The following is a 21,901-nucleotide window of genomic DNA, read 5'->3' on the forward strand; positions in this document are numbered from 1 at the left end:
TTATCTGACAACCCCATTCCGCACTCCTTCTAGGACCCGTATGCTGCCAGCCAGGTGTCTCCAATTCCTGAGCACTGGCCCTGCACCCCAGTTTCAAAAACGGCTTCCTTCTTAGTTTGCCACGACTGTTTTTTTGAGACTGGTCCTGCCTCTGCTACCCCAGCCATCCGGAAGCAACTGCTGGGCTTTCCAGAAGCTGTAGCCCCCTTGCACCCTGCCTTGGGGGGTGTGTGTTGAGATCTGAAGTCCTGAAAAGGTGAACTCGTTGTTTAGGAAGGAGAGAGTGCAGTGGGGTCTCGGGAACCAAGGTGGGGACAGGGTGTCACTGGGAAAACCCCAGTGTTAAACTTCCAATCTGCTGGTGTTTCACAATAATTAGGCCATTTCTGAGCACCAACTCTGCGTTCATGGAAAAAGTCCTGCACTTGAAACCAGACCCCCATTCTATGACTTCCTTCTGTGTGACTGAGCAAGTTTTCTAAGTTTCGGTTGCCTCGTCCGTAAAGCGAGGGAAGTAACAGTTCCTACCCATGGAGTCAAGCCACCAGATGGGGGATCCAGTAAGTGCTTGCAGAATCAGAATCTGGATTTCGGGAGGCAAAACTCACCTTCCCCCAAAGGCTCCTTATCGAAACGTCTCCTCTATTAAATTAGTTTTCTAGGGCAGCTATAAAAATGTACCACAGGGGACTTCCCTGGCGGTCCAGTTGTTAAGACAACGAGCTCCCAATGCAGGGGCACGGGTTCAATCCCTGGTCAGGGAAAATTCCCACGTGCTGCGTGTCATGGCCAAAAAAGAAAAAAAAAAAGGTACCACAAATTGGGGGAGGGGGTAGGATGGTGCTTAAAACAACAGAAATTGATTCACAGTTCTGGAGGCCACAAGTCTGAGATCAAAGTGTCAGCAAGGTTAGTGCCTTCCGCAGTCTCTGAGGGAGGATCTGCGCCGCGCCTCTCCTGGCTGACGCTTGCCAGCAATCCTTGGTGCTCCTTGGCTTGTGGCTGCATCGCTCCAGCCTCTGCCTTGGTTGTCGCATGGCCATCTTCCGTCTGGGTATCTCTGTGACCAAAATTTGCTCTTCTTATTAGGACACCAGACGTTGGATTAGAGCCACCCTACTTTAGTATGACCTCAACGTGATCACAACCGCCATCACCCTATTCCCAAATAAGGCTACGTTCACAAGTACAGGGCTTAGGACTTTAACATACCGTTTGGAGGGGACACGATTCAACTCAGTTTACTCTTCTGGAGAGAGGTGAGAGCAAGCCCTGCAGTGTGTGCAGGCTGGGACTCCTGCACAGTCTTGGAGACCGTTTTCTCACCCTCTTTATTACTGATGACGTTGTCCCTACGCCGCTTAGAGGTCACGGTTCCTGCAAAAGTGTTCCACTGTCAGATCACACCAGCTCACCATGCCCTCAAATTTAGGCCCTTTTAGAGTAATCTGGGCCCAGGACAAAGTCTCCTGAAGGGTCAAAAATACCTGGATACAAAATCACTCAACCAACAGACTTAATCTACCAGGCACCAGCGGGGGATGGGAGCTGGGGGCAAGGGCACTGAGGCCAGTGGGCATCAGGGACGGCTTCCCCGAGGAAGGGCTGTTTCAGCAGAGCCCTGAAGAATTGTAGGATCTGGGAATCACACGTGGGGGAGGCCTGTAGAGAGCACGGCCGTTTCAGGGTACGGTGGCCGGGAGGTGAGTGGAGAGGTGGGGCTGGAGAGATAGGACAGCTGAGGCCCTGCAGAACCTGCTGGGCCAAGGGTGGATCTCATCATCCATTAAGCAAGCGTTTCATCAGCACCTGATAGACGCTCAGGGTAGGGTGAGGCGCTGGATTTGTGACAGCAAAACAAACCTGCTCCCCAACCTCAGGGCACAGCAGCTTCTAGATAGGGAGGTTCTCAAACTTTGCTGTATATTTGAATCACCTGGAGGAATTTTAAACCACGTGGATGTAGGGCCCCAGCCCAGTGATTTGGATTCAGGTGGGGCTAGACGCTGGAGTTTTTTCCAAACCCCCCCCCACCCCCCCAGTGATGCCAGTGTGTGGCCAGAGCTGAGAGTCATGGGTGCATGATCGCTGCTGAAATTGTTTTAGGAGTCGGGAGATTTCAACTAGGCCTGAAGGAGGAGCTGGAGATGGCCAGGTGAGAGAGGTTGGGGAAAACACAGAGAAAGAACAACAGGTGCAAAGGCCTTAGGAGAACTAGCGGGGCAGAGGGCAGAGGGCAGGGGGCAGGGGGCAGGGGGCAGGGCTGTGGCAACCACTGAAGGATCTTAAGCCAGCGGCGGCCTGCTCCGAGCTGAGTTTCGGAGAGCGGCAGCAGGACCAGGTAGGTTGCCGAGAGAGGAACCAAGACGAAGGCAGCGTGGACTCAGGTAAGACCTGGTCGGTTTTGTTTTTTGCTGCGTGAGGCGGAGAGTTGGAATCACCAGCTTTGGGTGGTCACTTGGGCAAGGGAGCCAGGCTTCTCATGGCCTTGCTGGGCAGGTCCACCCAGCCAACCCATCTCCGGAAAATGACTAACCTACACCCAGAGGTGGAGAAAGCTATTCCTGTGGCATCTCACTTGCAGGCCCAGGATCCTCAGGGGGAGGAGGTGCAGCCCTGCTAACTGTGGCGTCCAGAGATCCGTGGTCAGCAGGGGGCCCTTGGTGAGGGGTGAATCGGGTTCGGTCAGTCCATCTGGCTGCTATCTGACCTTTGAGCCGCAGAGAAGTGGGATTTGGCAATACCCCTCCCCCTACAGCCCCTCTCCCCTCCCTAATCCCTGTGCCTAATGTGGTGTTTGGCCCCCAAGATGCAACAACTAGGTGGTTCGTGTCGCTGGCGTGTCTTTAGGGCTCACCGTGCGTGCGCCCTGCAGTGTTCTGAGTGCTTGGCGTGGGGCCGTGGGCTCTTTAGGAGCGAGAGCCCATAGGTGGGACTTGTGCGGCCTGTTTGCACTGCTGCGGGGGCAGGAGCAGAGGCCCAGGAAGGATGGTGGTTCCACCATGGGTCAGCCTGGTTGGCCAGGCTACACCTTAATGTGGGCTGAGGGGTCAGTGGTGCTCCAAGCCCGCTGGGGCAAGGTTGTGGGCTCTAGGGCCCAGGAAGCCCAGAGCCAGCTTCAAGCCAGTCCTTCTAGAACTCACCAGGTGGCTGAGTTGGGGCTGCAGGAAGTTCCCCTCATTCTCCTGCCATTCCTGGTTTGGCCCTGACTTTCTCTCCAAGCTCTGACTTTGCTACTGGGTTCTGATTTGGGCTCCGTGACACTGATGTGGCCTCTGGGTTTAACAACAACAACACCAAAATTGCTGGAGCTCCTGAAAGGCCCAAACCCAGAGGGCAAAGGCACTGAAGTTTGGGCCCACTTTCCAGATTCCATTTGGTGTCACTAAGCCCAGGGGAGACTGTGAGACCCTCATCCCCCGCGTTCTAGCCCAACTGGCCCCCTCTGTCTCCACGTGGCCTTCTCAGTTATCCAGTCCAGCAGGCGACCCCCAGACCAAAAGCTGGACTCTTCGGGTCTCCGGCAGCGTCAGGCCAGACCCTCAGTGCTTCGGCCTGCAATCGTGGTGGTGCTGGGGGGTGGGGGAGGGGATGCTGTAAACGTCAACTCCGGAGGCTGTCAAGGTAGGAAGGAGACTAGGAGAGGGTCTAGTCCAACCTGTCCCACTAGAGAGCCCTCAGATGTTTCCATTTTCTGAGGTGAAGGTGGGCACAAAGGAGCCCCACCTCACATCTCTCTGCATACCTCTACGTTTTGAGGTAGCTGGTCACACAGCAACAGGTGCATGAGATAGCAAGACTTCAGCGGTTTCCTCCCTACCAGGCTTGTTTTCAGGAGATCCATCTTTCCCAAAAGAAATCCACCCAAACAGGACCCATCTTGGGGAATGACTTGGTCCATCAGTGCTCTGATCTCAACCAAGTAGATCTCTTACTGTCCGGGAGCCCCCGTGGAGACTCCTGACTGTCCATCACGGGCAGGATCGTGTTCAGGGAAAGGAATGGTCCCAAGGGCTGTAGCTGCTTAGCACTGGTGCTCAATAAGGCTCCTGCCTTGTTTGGGGCCTTCTGAGGAGGCCTGAATTATACCCCAATAAAAATTAAAAAAAAAAAAAAAAAGATTTACAATGTTGTGTTCGTTTCAGGTGTACAGCGAAGTGAATCTGTTATACCTATATCTACTCTTTTTTAGCTTCTTTTCCCATATAGGCCATTACAGAGTATAGAGTAGAGTTCCCTGTGCTATACAGTAGGTCCTTACTAGTTATCTATAGATATTTTATATATAGGGGTATGTATGTGTCAATCCCAGTCCAATTTATCCCTCCCCCACTTATTTAGCCTGTGATCCACCTGTGAGCCCTCCCCGACCCTTTAAATTACAGCCACCTGTAAGTATTTTGTTACCAGGGAAGGCTCTACCAACAGATGGAGGAGTTGGGAAAAGGTAAACGACTAAACACTGAGAAGGGGAAGAAAGAACCATGTTAACCCCAAGTATGAAAAGCAGCCTTAATTTAAATGTCTACACATGTGGCCATACACTCTCCAAAAAGGTTTCAACCTGTGTTGACTTTTTTCTCCTACTAGCAGCAGCCTTAATTTAGAGCCTTCGTGCTGGCAAAGGGACTGTGAAACTTGAGGAAAGGGAAAGTGTCAGGTTGCTACCGCACGCACCTACGGAAAAAGGGTCAAGCGGCATTTCACACCCCTGCTCACTTCAGCAGTGAATAATGAAGAAGGTGGTTCAATTTTTAATTAATGCAGGGCTGTGGCTAATAGCGAACAAACTCTCCCATTTTGTGGATGAGGAAATTGAGATTAAATAACCTCTGAGGGGCCACTGGGCATGGCCCCTGCCTCATTCGTCCAGCATCACAAAAGTTTCGATTACTCCATGCAAATAACCCCCAGCCCACAAACCTAGAACCAGAAAGTGTGTTAGTTGTATGTAACCTCCTATATCTAGCAACTATTATTGCTAAGTAACAAACTACCCTCACAACCCTACCATGAGAACAATTTATTAATTTCCCCATTTTGTGGGTAGGCTGGCAGCTCCTCTGCAGGGTGTGCCTGGGTTTGCTCATGTAGCTGCCCTCAGCTGAGGGGTCAGCGGGGCTGGGAGGCCTGAGGTGGCCAAGCTGACGTGTCTGGTAGGCGGTGCTGGCTTTTGGCTGCGAGATGCCTCACGACCTCTCATCCTCCAATAGCGGGACTGCCTTTCTTACACAGCGGTCTTAGGACAGGCTTCTGAGATAGCAAAGGCAGAAGCTACAAGGTCTCTTGAGACCTAAGCTTTAGAACTTATACACCATCACTTGGCCCACATTCTATTGGTCAAGGCAAGCCAGACAGGCAGCCCATACCCAAAGATGGGGAATAGACTACCTTTGGGTGGGAAAAGCAGCAAAGAATTCATGACTGCTTTTAATCTACTATATCTCTCTGTTTAAAGTTACCACCCTCCATCCTACCTGCAGAACTTCCCATCCTTCTTCTCTGCTTTATTTCTCTCGCTAGTACTTATCACCATTTGATATACTATACGTTTTGCTTATTTAAGAATAGAAGCTCCATGAGGGCAGGGATCTGTGATGCTTAGTTTACTGCTATAGCCTCAGCACTGAGAAAAGATTCTAGCACCTAGTAGGTACTCACTGAGGATTTGTTGAATGACTGGATGATCTTACCACTGCACTTACATGGAAGTAGGTATGGCCTGATTGTCAGCTAGGAGCTTCTGGAACCAGCTCTCACCTTTTGGTCAAGTTTCAAAGCATCTTTCCCAAGGCGAAAGCTCTATATTAATAATGGTACATGTGAGTTTAGGAAACGGAAGTTAGACCATGCTCTTACGGCTGCTCACTGCTGGAAGAAGGACAAAATCAGGCTCCTGAGCCAGGCCCACAGGGACCCCCACCAAGGAGCAGCCCCAGCACAGCCCAGGGTTGGCTGCGACTCTCAGCACGGGAGTCAGAGCAGAGGATTCAAGAATTACCTCTTTTTTTTTTTTTTTTTTTAGTGTTTTTTAAAGGTATTAAAAAAATAAACTTTTTTTTTTTTTCACGGAGCACAGGCTCCGGACGCGCAGGCCCAGTGGCCACGGCCCACGCCGCTCCGTGGCATGTGGGATCCTCCCGGACCGGGGCACGAACCCACGTCCCCCGCATCGGCAGGCAGACTCCCAACCACTGCGCCACGAGGGAAGCCCTAAACTTTATTTTTTAGAGCAGTTTTAGGTCCATAGCAAAACTGAGTGGAAAGCACGGTTACCATATTACCACTCCCACCCCCGACGCACAGCTTCTCCTGCTATCAACATCCTGTACCAGAGTTGTACGCCTGTTACAGTCCATGAAATGATCCACTTTTAAAGACGTGGGACGTGCTCATCTTACAATGGTGAGAAAAATGAGGACACCATGAAATATACGAACGTGAAAATATGAGTCTGACTCTCCTAACTCTATTATATATATACTCCATTTCATCAAATGCATCGATTTAAAAAACTTACGTGCCACTAAAAAAAATTGCCAATTGTAAAACTCCAACTATAACCAGTTGTCATATTGATTTCTAATTGTTAAAATGTGAAAAAAACAACCCATGTATCTCGGAAAAAATGAATTAGTGTGTTTTATACATACAAGAATGCAGGCATTGTGCTTCTCTCTGGTGGTAAGACTACAGGGTCCTTTGAATTCTCCTTTTTATGCTTTAAAAAGTTTCCTGTCTCCAACAAATGGTGCTGGGAAAGCTGCATATCCACATGCAAAATAATGAAGTTGGATGCTTACTTTACACCACATACAAAAATTAAGTCAAAATGGACTAAAGACCTAAACGTAAGACCTGAGTTGATATAACTCTTAGAAGAAAAAAGAGGGGGAAGGCTTCAGGACATTCGATTTGGCAATGATTGATTGCTTGAAGAGGACACCAAAAAAATAAGCAATGAAGGCAAAAATAGACAAATGGAACTACATCAAACGGAAAACTTCTGCACAGTAAAGGAAACAACAGAGTGAAAAATCCAACTAAGGAATGGGAGAAAATATTTGCAAACCATATATACGATAAGAGGTTAACATCCAGGATACATAGAGAACTCCTAAAACTAAAACCCAAACAAACAAAAACCCAATAACCTGATTTAAAAATTAGCAAAGAACTTAAATAGACATTTCTTCAAAGAAAAACAAATGGCCAACAAGCATATGAAAATATGCTCAACATCACTGATCAGGGAAATACAAACCAAGCACAATGAAATTACACAACCTCACACCTATTAGGATGGCCACTATAAAAACAAAACAAGTATTGGCACTGATGTGGAGAAATCTGAACCCTTGTGCACAGACGGTGGGATTGTAAAATGGTGTAGCCACTATGGAAAACTGTTGGGAGGTACCTCAAAAAATTAAAAATGGAATTACCATGTGATCCAGTATTCCCACTTCTGTGTATATATCCAAAAGAACTGAATACAGGATCATGAGATATTTGCACCCCCATGTTCATTGCAACATGATTCACAATAGCCAAGAGGTGGAAGTAAACTCAATGCCCAATGACAGATAAATGGATAAAGAAACATACAATGGAATACTGAGCCTTAAGAAAGGAAATCATGTCATATGTCGATGAACACGGATGAACCTTGACCTTATGCTCACTGAAATAAGGCAGTCACAAAAAGAAAGACACTTATATGAGGTACCCTGAGTAGTCAAATTCTTACAAACAGCAGAACGGTGGTAGCCAGGGGCTGGGGGAGGAGGGAAAGGGGAGTTGCTGCTCAGTGGGTACAGAGTTTCCCTTTTGCAAGATGAAAAAGTTGCAGAGATTGTTACACAGCCATGGGCCTGTAGTTAACACTATTGTACATTTCAAAATGGTTGACAGTGATTTTTATAGCTTTCCTGACTTCCCCCAAATCTCCACCAACTATACTTTTAAAAAATTTCTACAAATAAGCAAGGATGACTTGGGCAGTGGAGGTGGCACGGTCGGCAATGGAGGGATTGGTCTGGTTTGTGTCCCCACCCTTGACGCCTGTGTACACGAGGGCTGGGGCCTGAGGGAGGCTGGCAGTTGGCCACTCCCTGCCCTGGGACTGGGACTCCCCTTCCCCACCCATCCCCACTCACCTCTCCTGGAACAGACGCTATGGCCACAGGCCAAACAAGGACAGAGGGACCTAGTTTCGTTTCCGTTTTAAAAAAAATGTTTTTTTAAATTTATTTTGGCCCCCTCTCGCGGCCATGTGGGATCTTATGTCTCCGACCAAGGATTGAACCCGTGCCTAACTGCAGTGGAAGTGTGGAGTCCTAACCTCTGGACGGCCAGGGAATTCCCTTCCTTTCTTTTTAATTTAAAGAAAATACAAAACCTACAGTATCGGGCTTCCCTGGTGGCGCAGTGGTTGAGTCCCCCTACCAGTGCAGGGGACACTGGTTCGTGCCCCGGTCTGGGAAGATCACACATGCCACGGAGCGGCTGGGCCCGTGAGCCATGGCCGCTGAGCCTGCGCGTCCGGAGCTTGTGCTCCGCAACGGGAGAGGCCACAGCAGTGAGAGGCCCGCGCACCGAAAAAAAAAAAAAAAAACCTACAGTATCGTAATAAACACTCGTATCCCCAACTTCTCAGCTTTCTGCCTCTTTCACAGAATAGAAACAAAACATTACCAGTAAACTCCCCTTTGGTCCCTATCTCCAGTCTCCCCCTCTCTATTTTTCTAATGTTTTTACTTTTATCTACTTTGTGTGTCTTTCCCTTTGCTTTAGTAAATGGCACGTATTGTTCTACATCTTAAAATCACATGTGCTTTTGTGCTCCTTCTATGCTGATAATCATTCCTTTGAATCTAGATCATTCCTTCAAAGAGTGTCCTACTGTTCCGTGGTATGGCCAGACTAACAGACTCCTCCATTCAGGTCGCCTCCAGCTGGTCACTCTAGCACTGTCCCCAGAACATCCCTGGGGGCATCTCTTGTGCGCCCACACCTGACCCTCCTGGGCAAGGCCACAAACATGTTTACTCGGAGTCTCCAGGCCCGAGGCCCGTGCCAGAGGCTGAAGGGCAAGAGGGTAGCGAGAGCAACCGAGGAAGGTTTTGCTTACACAGACGGCCGCCCCTGAGGGATCAGCCAGGCGCGCTCACTTCCCTTCGCCGCTGCAGCGTGGCGCCCATCTCTCCCGGCTCCCTGCATCTTTCTCCAAGGGCCAGTCCCGTTCCTGCCTGCACCGCCCTTCTTGCCCCCTCGGTTCCCCGTGGACTCGGCCCGAGCTCCAGCACGCCGCCCCAGTATCCTGCCGACCGGATGGAAATGACCCGGCCAAGGTCACACGGCGGCGCCCGAGCCGGCGGAGACGCCAGCGCGGACGCTGTGCCCTGGCTCGCTCGCCGCCCCCGTCTCCGCTTCGGCTCCGTCACAGGCGTCGGTCGTGGTTTCTCCCCACCTGGGTTCTCCGCCCGCCGCCGCTCCTTTCGAATGCCCCTCGGGCCTCTCCGCAGGCGCCGTGCCCCTGGGGGCGCTAGAGGTGGGGCGGGCCCGGGCCGGTCCGGCGGGTGCCGCGAGTTCGGATCCCGCCGCCGGTAGGACGCGGGCGCCTGGCCTTGACGCTGAGAGGGCCGCAGCAGCTCCGAGAGCTAGGTCCCGGACGGCGGGTGTGGAGGGCAGGGCGGCTGGGCCGGGGGCGGGGCCGGAGGCGAGGCGCCGCCCCTCCCGCGCCTGCGCCGCCTCCCCTCCACTGAGAGCTTCCACCGCTCCCTCGGCTGTCAGGCGCGGTGGCCAAGTGGTAAGGCGTCGGTCTCGTAAACCGAAGATCGCGGGTTCGAACCCCGTCCGTGCCTGGTTCTTGAAATTGGGGTCGATAGTGGGGGCTTCGGTGTTCCCATGTGTATCGCCTCTTTCCTCTGCGACGTGGTGTTTTTTTACTTTTCACATTGTGTTCAGGCGTCCTCCAGTGCCACCCTTCCCCGTCCACCCGCATTCCTCGGCGCCGCGGTCACCAACGCAGGCCGAGCCAGGGCACCAGGGCTCGCGGGCACCAGCTATGTCGCGTTTCGCTGGCCGCCCTGCGTCTCCTCTCCCCGAACCTCCATTCACCCAGCCGCACTGGGCAGGGCGGGGCTGGCCTGGGATCCTTGTGTTACCTGTGGGGACACTAAGGCCCGCGCTAGGCATTGGTGTCGCCAGCGGCGGGTAAGGCGGAGGTAGAGGTCCGGTCTCACTGGTTTTGCGCGTCTCGAGGGTGGGAGAAATTTCCAGAACGGGCGTTGGAGTTTCTGGAGCAGTGGTTTCTGGGTTTTGCCTGAAAGGTGAGTTCTCCACGTGGTGCTCGCTGTCTGCCTTCTTGTCTAGGAAGCCAACCACATCGTTCAGCTGGCGGGTGCCTTTTCCTTTCCCAGACCTTGTGAACTGACCCTTTACGTCTGGCCCCTAGCCAGTTATGATACTCCCCAAGTCATTTCTAGGATAAATAGACCAATTTAATATGACGTGATGTTTAGTGCCTCTCATTCCTGATATGCTCTGGTCTATCTGTCCCCTTCTTCAATTGTGACACTCAGGACTGAAGTGACACGTACTACTCCAGGTGTAGTCTCATTAATGTTACTTCACCTCCCTCATTCTATATCTCACACTTCTGTTAACGTGACCCCAAAACACACCTTTCTGCAGGTCCCGCTGCCCAGGTGACCACATGGAGCTTCAGGTGGATTGAATGTCAGCAGAGTCTCTTTGGGGCAGGATCATAGAAGACAGGATATGGGGCTCAGGAAGCAGGGAAATATATTAATCTTTTTCCCTAAGATTCCAATAAATGGAAGAGATACACTTAGCTTTTGAAGGGAATGCTGAGCTAGGGTACCAGCGTCATCGTGGAATTGTTCCTAAATGCAAATCGATTTCCCAGACATTCAGATTCCAGACATTCAGGGATAGGAAGGGGAAAGGTCCTGAACTACTGGGTATGGCCTTGAATCCTGTCCCTTAGTTTGGATTTCTGATGAGAAGGAACTCGGAGGCTGGACACTGGGTTTCCTGCAGCTGCTGGAGCAGAGAATTCCACCCCAACAGAGGGGGGTGGATGAGCCAAGCCAAAGTCAATAAAAGAGGGTCAAGGTATAGAAGAGCTCAACATACAGATGTTGGGGGAAACATGGGCCCCCAGAGACAGGGGTCAAGTATGGATCCCAAGTCAAGGTTGGTGAGAGATGGAAGTGCAGGTGTGTCAGATACAAGCACCAGGGTGAGCGTAGGAGCCGAGAGGCCTAGCAAGTTACCTTGTAGGTAACTTGTAGTTACCTTGTAGTTACATTGTAGGCCCACAGGTATCTATACTTACCTCTGTGAGACTGGAGGTAGGTCATTGGCTTGAAGGGGGAGGGCAGAAGCAGAAGGAGACACCTGTGTTGAGTTTATTGCATGACCCTTGTTAAATCACATACCCCGGATTTCAACTTCCTTAGTTGCAAAATTAGAGAGTTGAAAGAGATGTTTCCTAAATGCCTGTGGCTTGAAATTCAAAGTTTCTACCTCAGAGCTTGGCCCTTGGAGAAGCGGTGTGTGTGTGGGGGGCTGCCTCGAGCTAGCGCCACGCCCAGTCTCTCTTGGGGCTGCCAAAGTAGTGAATCATAGCATCCCCTTTCACAGTGGGACTTGGTCGTGGCACCCTCACGGTGAGACTATATGGCCCTGGCTCCCCCATCCAGAGTTACAGCCAGTCCTCCCTGATGGGCAGGACCAGAGCTACGAAGCCCCTCCCCCTGTCAGTTTCCCCTTGCTCGGACCTCCCCACAGTGGCTCCCCCCAGAGTCTAGGACAAACACAGGGCCTCTGGGACTGCAGTTGGAGAGCCACGTATGCAGGCACAGTCATTTGTGGGCAGCTAAAAACCTCCAGGATATTTTTAAAAATACAAACTACTTTAGGTCAGGCCGCTTCTTTCCTGTGAGCAAATATTATTTGACTTAAAAGCAGAATTTGGCAAGTGTATATATTTTGCCTTGTGCCATCAGTTTTAGTCCAATATTCCAGCCTGGAGATGTCTATTTTTAAATCTTTTATTGTACAATAAAACACAATTTCAGAAACCACGCACATTAAGTGAATGTCTTAATGAGTTATAAGTAGAACACCACCCAGGTCAGAGAACTTTGCCAGACACCCAGAAACCTCTTTCATGTGCCCCCCCCCTTGCAATCACAACCCCCTACAGCCAGAGGCAACCGTACCCCTTACTTTTATAGTAATCAATCACTTCCTTGCATTTTAACTTATCACCTTGTACATCTTTATACCCTACAGTTTAACTTTGCCCATTTTAAAAACTGATGTGTCTTTTAAGCTTTTTTTTTTTTCCAACCACTAGGATTCTCTTCCTTCCCTTTTATTTTCTTGCAGTGTGTCTGTCTGTTGAGGAACCTGGCCCATTTGACCTGGAGAGTTTCCCATAGTCTAGACTTTGCTGGCTGCAGACTCACAGTGCAGCTCCATTTCTTCTGTCCTCGGTATTCCCTGCAAATTAGCAGCTAGATCCACACACTGGATCAGAGTCAGATTCCATCCCTTTGGTGAGACTCACGTGTCACCTTCTCTGAGAAACCTCTGATTCCCCCAGGTAATGAGTCACAGCTTACTGTCTGGGACCCCTCTGTGTGTTTCACACCATAGCTGGGAGGCCGCTCAGGATGGGACAGTGTCTTGCTTGTGTCTGTGTTTCCAGCATCTGGTACAGAGGCAGAGCCCTCTTACAAGACAGGACCCTGCTTAAAGGGTTGCGGAGGTCTTCCCAGAGGAGGTGATGTCATACCTGGGCCCTGGAGGATGAACAAGAATTTGCCAGAGCACCACAAACAATCTTGGCTACTTCTGCCCTCATTCAATCACCGTTGACACTCAAATATCATGATCTAGGTTGCAACTAAGCAGGCAGGGGTGCTTTTCTCCTCCCTAAGCCCCACCCCTACCCCCAGTGGCCAACCCCTCTGACCCTGCACAGAAAATGAAATTTCAAATTAAGAAACAAATACTGTCTGTCCATGCTTTTATAAGCAAGCACTAAAGGTCCAACCCTATACTTTGCGACAAAAGTTGCCAGTTTGGAATCATGGTCTGATAGGAATGAAAGCAATCACCCAACCCTCTCATTGTACAGCCACAGAGACAGGCAAAGAGAAGGGAAATGATTTGTTCAAGATCATCCAGGAAGCACTACCTTTATGACATAGGTTAAGCTCCTCTGCAGGATGAGCACAAATCTGCTTGGGAAAGTCATCTTTGATTATAACCTGACATGTACCCAGGAGATGGCCCATCTCTTTGCCAACCCATGGGGCAAGCAGGTACTTCTCTTGTCTAATATTCACCCCTGATCAATAGAAAAAGCACATAGTGAACAAAATCACTAGGCTTGACCCCAGTACTCAGGCTGTGGAGACAAGGGAGGGACACAGAAACTCCCTATCACCAGTTGGAATCCCCAGGAGACAGACTCCTAGATCTTCTGAACCAAGGGCTCTCCCATCTTCCAGGCACTCACCCTGCCCAGAGAAAGCCTTTCTGAGAACCCCAAGTGAGAGGGCTGGCACTCTGAGCCAGCAGGGCTCCTTTGTGTCCTTACTTTCCAGGATTTTCCCACCACCTTCTCAGCCTCACTCCCTGGGTCACGTTCAGAGTGACCACCTGCCTCCTCCCCACCCCCCATCAGGCAGGAAAACTGCATCCAGCTCGAAGCACTGCCTTGGCCTTGCGGAAATAGCATTACACCCGGAAAGAATCGACTCCTTTCTGGGGACTTTACCCCCCTGCTGCTTCTTGCAGGCAGAGGTTGTGTCCTGTCTTCTCAAGAGAGGAGAAGCTGGGAGAAATCACAGAGAAAATCCCATCCCAGTTTTGCCAATGACAACTGGAGGCCCCAGGCAGAGAACTTAGCAGAGTTTGCATAGGAGTGAGGAGGTGAAATGGGCTCGGATGTTGACAGAATCGATGATCCCAGTAGTGGCTTTTCTGCTGTAAAGATTTCATGCCAAAACCTGTCTTTCCCCTGAGCTCTGGGGCTCTCCTTCTGTCCAAGCCATCTGGGCCGAGAGAAACAAAAGCCATGTACATTGCCACCTGAGAAAAACCTGCTGAGAAAATCAGCCCCATGAATTCCATATTCACATACCAAATATTTTATTTGCAATCCTTCTTTCCCTCTGGTCACCAGGATCCCCGTGTCTTCTGTCCGAGCTCTTTCTGACTGATGGCAGGAAGCTGTAAAGAACCCAGCACAACCGTGACTGTAGGAGATGCACAGTCATGGTATCTGATAGTCTGGAGGGTCCGGAGGAGGACGTTGAGGGCAAAGAGCTCGGTACAGAGTGACCTTGGGTAAATCATTTCATCTCCCCAAGCCCCATTTCCGTATCAGTAAAATCGGGGTTCTCATTCCTGCCCTGCCATGTCACACCACTTGATGCCTTGCTAGAGAGGTGGCACGTGTTCGTTGTTAGCAGAGAATCAGGACTGTAACATGGGGTTGATATTAAGTACCTTGCACGGTTTGCGCATTGGAGGCCGCGGTGAATGTGGCCCTCCTGCCTTGGGGGGGGAACGTGGTCATCCTCTGAGAGGAAAAGGGTGAAATCGACAGATGTTACAGTGTGTCTGTGCCTCTGTGTGTGTGTCTCAGCCCTGGCGGGGGGGGCGGCCCTGGATGGGGGAGGGCTGGGGGCAGCCAAGCCCATCCAGTAATGGCAAAAACTGAGCTCTCAGGGCAGTGTATGCAGGATTGAAAGGCATTCAGCACGTACTGGCTGAGACTGCATTATGTGTACAGGGATACAGTAGTGTACAAATGAAACAAAAAGTCCTACCCCTGTGGAGCTTACATCCTGGGAGTCGGAGGCAAAGATCAGCAGCAGGGAGACAGGCCCTAAATGCAAATGAGTAAAAGATGTGGCACATTAGAGGGGATGAGGGCTATGGAAGGAGAAAAATGCTGGGTTGGGGGTAAGAAGTGATGGAAAAAGAAGCTGCAGTTTCAAATAGAGTAGCCAGGGAAGGCCTAGGGAAGAATCTAGAGTGAGGGGAGCCAGAGAGAAAGGTCAGTGACTCCCGATCTATGGGATTTTGTCCCCAAGGCAGGTGGATCCCTCCCAGCCACAGAGGTGGATGTGTGCAGCAGGGAGGCCGGGACATTTAGATTGTCCTTGTCACACCACACACCCCACCCTCATCTCAGGGGCTCTGAGGTCAGCTTGTTAAGGAGCCTGCCTCCTGTAGGTCATTTGTGGATGGGGGGGAAACAGGGCAGGAGCCACAGGGCAGACTTGGAGGGATGGATACATTGTGGGAAGGGCAAACGTGGGGTGTGAATTACTCGGAGTGAGCTGGTGGGAAGTGCACTAGACCAGAGTGGAGAGGGGCTGCTCTCGGCCTGCACTTACTGGCCGAGTGACCCTGGCAAGTAGTTCCACCTGTAGAATGTAGGCAATAATAATACCTCTGACCTAGGGTCATTGTGAGAGTGTAAGGAGAGGCTCTTTGCACAGGGTCTTGGCGCTGAAAAATTTCTCACTGACTGAGAGCTACCATCATCAACACATGTTAATATTCTCTAAGACGGTTTTTCAAACTGCAGGAGGTAACCCATGAGTGGATCATGAAATAAATTTAATAGCTTGCAAGCAGCATTTTTTTTTTCATGGAACAGAATAGGATTGCATCAAATATATATGCGTGTATAAGAACTGTTTCATAAAACATTTTATATACATATATAGATAAATTTCCTACCATGGGGCATGACTGAATGTTTGAAAACCACCGTTCTAAGGCAGTGTTTCTCTAAAGATGATCCTAAAGAGTGTTTTTCTAATTAGTAATTTGCAGGCCACCGCCCTCACTTTTGCCATAGCAGAATACCACTTGTGCTATGATTTACTAAATACTGGTATTTGAGTTAGCTCATTTTAACCTCATCGTAACCACAATATTCTTGAAATTTATTTTTGAAAGTATATATTACATATTTTTAGCCTAAAACCATCTCACACATGCGCACCACGCTTTGGGAACGCGAGTGGTAAGGAGCGTCTTTGTGAAAGCATTCTCTGAAAGCTGGGAGCTAACAGAACTGAGAGACACAGAGGAGTCCTAACCCCTTCAGGGTCCCGTTCTGCCCCGGAGGCAGGCCCAGCCCCACTGCCCAGTTTTCTGAATTCTTGTGGTTGACCTTTCCACAGTGGCCACCTCAAGAAGCAAAGAACAGGCCCTGTCTGCTTGTGGACTGGCTCGGGACCTTTCCTGGGATGTAACCCCGGTGGAGGAGGCCAGAGCCCTGGTGTATCTATCTTTTCTCTTGTGAGCTGTGTCCTGACGCTGCACCAAGTTTGCAGATTTCCTTTCTTGTCCAGCTTTGATTCCATTGATGGGATTAGGTGCCCCCTACGGCCATGTCCTTTGATGTGGTCAGGGGGTAGCAGGGAGATTTCAAGCTCAGGGAGCAAATCTTAATCTTCTGTGGGCTTCTCTGGGATCAGCGCTGGGGTAAACCCATTACATCCCTGCACTTTCATCCCCCCAGGACACCGGCTCCTCCAGGCTCCTCAAGTCTCAGAGATCCAAAGGGTTTGTCAGATTTAGAGACAGTAATAAAAGGGGAAGAGAAAGCAGAGCATGAACCCCAGACCCCTGCCAGCACCGGCAGCTTCACCAGCAATGTCAGGGCATCTTCCTCTTTCTTCCCTTCTAATCCTGGGCTCCCACAAAATGGGGATTACAGAGGCTTGGGGCCAGAGGCCCGCCCTGCCCCAGCACTGGGCACCACTGCAGTGCCTGGCTGCCATCTGCCCTCCATCCCTCCCAGAGCTGCTCTCCTGGGAGCACCTGGTCCTGCACATCTGTCTGCCCTGCCGTCGTCATGTGGGGTGTGGGGCCAGCTGGCAAACTGAACAGATAAACCACTCAGCCCTCACCACAGTGAAGTCTTAAGGCACGATTTGGATCGGTGAGGCCAGGAAACAGAAGACAGGAACATAGCCAATATCTATGTGTGGCCACAAGCAGGTATGTCTCATTATTTAAATTAAACCTGACTCCAAGGCTCCATCCGAAGAGAGGCAGCGTTTACCCATCCCTCCCTCTGCCATGGTCCCTGGAGTCCTGGCCATCTTGAGGATAGGGATCCTGGCTTATGGATGCTCCAGACTGGTCTCAAGATGAGGCATGTGGTTACTCCCCCCGTCCCGGCGTCTCCAGAGAGAGAGACAGAGTGAGGCACTAGGTCCCCACCAGAGGGGATTCCACCGAACTCGGATCCCTCTCCAACCTTGCGAAAGCTCTCCCTCGGCCTCGAAGCTTTTCTGTACCATCCTTCCTCCCTACAGTCCCCCTAAAGGAACTCGGGTTTTCAGAAAGCACAACCAGGAAGAGAGAAGTGGGTAAGCAGACAACTGGAAGGGGGAGAGGAAAACACAAAATTAACATTTCAAAAAGAGTGCTGCACGGCCCTCCGCTTGGCGCCTTACATTTATTTTCTCGTTGGTTTGCCAACGAGAAGGGCCTAGGCCGGCCCCAGGTTCCAGGTGGGGAGGTTGACGCCGGCCGCAGGAGTGCTTCGCCGGGCCGGCGACGCGGCCCGGGAGCAGAGCGGCCGGCAGGGGGCTCTCGGCGCCGGCCTTCGCGGGAGGAAGCGCTGGCTGCGGCTCCGACCGGTCAGAGGAGGAAAAGGGAAAATTACTGGAGCTCGGGGGCGGGAAGGGCTGCGTGACTGGGAGGAAGGCACTTGAGACTGTCGAGTCTGGCAGCCCGCGGCCGGATTCGATCCCCGGGGCAGCTCGGACGACCAGGGAAAAGGGGCGCCGGTGCGGCCCCCACCCCGCCCGGGTGTCCTCCCGCGGGTGCCGCAGGCTGGAGAGGGTTCCGCGGCCCGGGGCGGGGGCGGGGGCGCCGAGGGGCGGGCGGAGGGCGGGCCGGGGCGGGGCGCGTCCGCCCGGCTCTGGGAGGCGGTGCGGGCGGGCGCTGGCCGTGTCCGCCCGCCGGGAGCCGTGGGGCGCGCAGCCTTCCTGATGTGTCACCAGCACGTGGAGCCAGCTCGGGCTGCGCTGCGAGCGGGAGGAACTCCCCTAACTTTCGAGGGGTCTCGCCGCCCCACTCCTCTCCCCGCTGTGCCCGGCCCGTGCTCCTCGGGGAGGTGGCAGCAGCTGCCCCCAGGTCCAGGGCGGGTTGAGCGAGGCCCCGGCCCCCGGCCCGGCGCACGCGTGGCGCCCGGGACGTCGGGGCGCCGGGTCCGGCTGGCGGCTGCTCCCCACGACCCCCGGCTGGGGCGCGGGCTCGGCGGCGCGGGAGGGCGAGGCCTGCGGTGCGAGCGGCCCGGCCGGCCCTGCGCCCGGCGGATCTGAGCGCAGGTAACCCAGGCGGCGCGGAGCTGGGCCTCGCGAGCGCGGCGTGGGATCGCGGCGAAGTTTCTCGGCGCGTAACTCTTGCGCTCGACCGGGGGGGTTGGAGGATGGGGGAAGGCGAGGTTCCCGTGCTTCCCCCACCCCAGCTCAGTGTCTCGGCCTGCGCCCCGGCGGCCCGGACGCCGCCGCGCGCTAGGTGTCGTGTAACCCTTCGGGGGCTGGTCTCGGAGCCCTCGGGTCGAGGTCGGGCGAGCGAGATGCCGCCTTTGGGGGACGCCGCTTGGGGAAAACCCAGAATCTCGGATGAGCAGAGCGCCTGGAAAGCGGGCAGCCGGATCCAGCCCCAGGAAGCCCGTCGGGGCCGCAGCCCGAATCCGAGACGCGCGGGAGCTGAGAGCTGGGTCTTTGCGGGCGAGATGAGGGTGTCGGTTCAACTGGCCTACAAAGTCCCAGTTCTCGGCCCCCGGAACCGACGGCTCCTCCTCGCCCTTACCGTTTTCTCCCGGGCAGGCGAGAGGTCGGCGCCCAGGCGGGGCAGGGACCCCGGCCGGGCCGCACCTCTCGGGGTCCACACTGGAGATGGGGTGGCAAGGCACGCTCGCCGCGGACTCTGTGCGGAGGTTCGAGGGATCCCTGGGCTTGGCAGGAGCAATGGGAACGCACTCGGAAATTCGAGATGGTCACCGCTTGCGGTTCTTGTTCTCCGGGTGGAGCCGGATCCCCGCCGGGGCCGACCTGGAGGAAAGGGAGAGACGGAGCCCCTCTTCCTAACCGGCGGACCCTATTCGTCTACCAGGCCCTGCCCTGCTGCGCGTTCCAGAGCCGCAGCCGTGAGCTTGGGGGTGGTGAGGACCGCCTGAGGTCTAGAGTTGTCCCTGGGAATATGGGCCGGGATGTGGAGGTTTTGCCCCTCTCCCTGCGCCCCACCACCATTTCTTTAAAGATGCATCTTTGTGGGTGTGTTCCTAATGGCTAGCCTTTTGTTCCCTAACATTTGCGGCATAACGCTGACCCACCCTGAGTCTCCTGAATGTTTTATGCTGAGATTCCCTTCTTAAACCATTTATTCAGTAACTTTGCTTCTACCTTCCTCCTGCAAAAGAGAAACCCCACACTAACCCCTGAAACCTCCGGTCAGCCTGGCATTGGAACTTTTTATTTTTGTTTGTTTGTATTGTGTTTTGGCTGTCTTGGCAGTGAGGTGACCTGAACTGTGCGAAGGACCAGTTGACAAAATAGGGCACTTCGGGTCCCCTTCTTCCTGGCTTTGGAAAACAGGAGAGGTTTCTAGAAGCAGGGAGGAGGGAGAGGGAGAAACCAGCCCAGCCAGGTTGGCCCACCTCTCTCGAAGTTGTGGAAGCTTCTTCTAGAGGCTTCTCTAACTTCTGCGGGTCCGTGTAGAGGAGACCTCACAGGGTACCTACCACATCTGTGTCCCTGTTTTGGTGGCCATGAGGGGGCGTGAATGGAGGGGAGCCCCATGGGCTGTGGGATCACCGAGGCAGGGTTGGGCCCGTGAGCCCAGGAGTGGGCATAGCCCCAAACTGCAGTTGGCCGGCATTTTTTCCGTGTGAGCTTTGTCCTGCTGGCTCTAACCAGTGGGCTGTGCAGACGTCAGAACTGTGGGAGAGAAGAGTTTATTTGGCCAAGTATCTAAATGTACAGGCATCTTGATCAGTTCTGAGGCATAATCGTCTCGGAGTGGACTGGTGGGAGTTTCAGCTGGAGGCTTTGCCCTAATTAAGGAAAACGCTCTGTTCAGAGTACTGAGTCAAGAGTACTGAGTTCTCCCTTTGAACCCATGCCTCTCCCGGCCTTGGGGATCAGTACCTTAAATTAAATGAAGTGGAAATCTCCAGAATATTCCGTGGTCATAAAACATCGGCAGGACTGGTCTGGAGCAGTGAGATGCAGAAAAGCTTTGCAACCACCCTGGAGGGGACGAGGGGCAGAAATCACTGGGAATAAGGGAAAAGGAGCCGGGCAGCGCCCCAGGCCTCCCCTGGCCTGGCCCAGGTAGCCGGCAGTTTTCCCTCAGGCTGTGCCCGGTTCTCAGGGGCTGCCCAGGGTTTTAGGGATTTTTAGGAAGTGCCTCGGGTCTTCATTTCTTTGGGTGGGGGTGGGAGTGAATGGCTGGGTTTTTCCTTTGCAGGATGTAAGCGAGTCGGCTATGCCGTGGGCTGGCCTGGCCTCCAGCAGCTTTCTGCTGTGATTTAGGCTGTGGTATTTAGGAATTGTGTTTTAGCTGCGAGCTTTTTTGATTTCGCCGCCCCTTTTGAATCCTCATAATTCCTGAAGCAGATGCCTCCTCCCGTCCCCCACCCACCCCAACCCCAATCCATCCCTCTAAGCTGGGTACCTAGAAGCTTCGCGGGGGGGAGTGGCTTGAAAGGCAGACTTGTTTGCCCTGGAGCCATCTTCAGAAAGCTGCTACATGCAAGGTGGGAAGCTGGTGGGAGGGTAGGATTTTAGCCAGACCCCCAGGGAGACGCACGGAAGACTCGTGAAATCCAGCTGGACTCATGGTCCTACCTACTGGGAGGAAACGTGCATTCCCTTAACTCTTAAGTAAATTGCAACCTGGTGAATAATTAACCTTGCCCATTTCGCTTTTTTTCTTTTTCTTTTTTTTTTTTTTTTTTTTTTTAGAAAAATAATATCCCAACCTGTGAAAGATTAGAGATCAATTTTTGTTCAGCACAACTGCATTGACAAAGGAGCACCGGGAGAAGCCGACCCTTTCCCCTCCACCCCCAAGTCCTAGCAACTCAGGAAATTCTGCTACTTAGAAATCCCTCCAGGGTTTCTCTGGTGGCAGTTGGGAGGAACGGCCTCTGAGCTGCCTGCCTAGGTTCCTCTGTCCAAAGCCAAGCTGTCTGAACGCTCAGCAACGGTCAGGATTCTGTCCCTTACTTTCTGTAGCGACAGCTTGGCCTTCACTCCTGCATGGAGTTGATTCTGCTGTCAGGCCAGTTTCGGGCTCTGCGCGGGATGGTAAATATTTGGCCTGTCTCAGTTCTTTTACACAAAAGAACAGCGCTCCTAATCTGGGACAAGTCCGAGGAAGAGTTGTCTCAGAAACAGGGGATCCATCTGGGGTCCATGAAGGGTTTTTCTCGAAGTAGCCCAGTGTGAGCGCCATGAAGGCGGATTTGGGGTCCAGATGTGTTCAAGTTGGAGTCCTAGCTGCCACTTGCCAGCCGGGTGGCCTTTGACAGGTAACTTCTCTGTGCCCATTTCTTCTCTTGTGGACAAGGGGTCTGAGACCTCCCTTGTAACGCTTTGGTGAGGCTTAAATGAAAAATGCAGGCACAGTGCCTGGAACACACCAGTAGACCTTCGACTGGCTGTCCTCATCTCCTCCGCGCTCTTATTTTCAATAAGCACGGGTGGGCCTTGGGCAAGTTATTTAACCCACTGGGAACAGAAGCTTTGTAATCCTAAAGCGGGATGATGCCTGGGAACCCCTTCCCCTGTCCGAGTCTATTGTCCAC

The 21,901-nt window shown here is 52.6% G+C and overlaps 1 protein-coding gene and 1 non-coding gene across 2 annotated transcripts; one reads left to right on the forward strand and one right to left on the reverse strand.

The window, feature by feature from the left end:
* Positions 1–9,155: 9,155 nt before the first annotated feature.
* Positions 9,156–19,860, reverse strand: LOC114889579 (basic proline-rich protein-like). Its single transcript, XM_029212917.1, has 5 exons — positions 19,832–19,860; positions 19,092–19,142; positions 18,137–18,980; positions 17,535–18,071; positions 9,156–9,662 (listed from the first exon to the last, which is right to left on the reverse strand). The coding sequence occupies exons 1-5, from the start codon at positions 19,858–19,860 to the stop codon at positions 9,156–9,158; spliced, it is 1,968 nt and encodes a 655-aa protein (XP_029068750.1).
* Positions 9,795–9,866, forward strand: TRNAT-CGU. Its single transcript has one exon. It is a non-coding gene; the product is annotated as a tRNA-Thr (tRNA).
* Positions 19,861–21,901: the final 2,041 nt, after the last annotated feature.

Source organism: Monodon monoceros, unplaced genomic scaffold (assembly GCF_005190385.1).
Source record: "Monodon monoceros isolate NGI ecotype Baffin Bay Population unplaced genomic scaffold, NGI_Narwhal_1 Super_Scaffold_9, whole genome shotgun sequence".
In the NCBI taxonomy this organism is placed as follows: Eukaryota; Metazoa; Chordata; class Mammalia; order Artiodactyla; family Monodontidae; genus Monodon; species Monodon monoceros.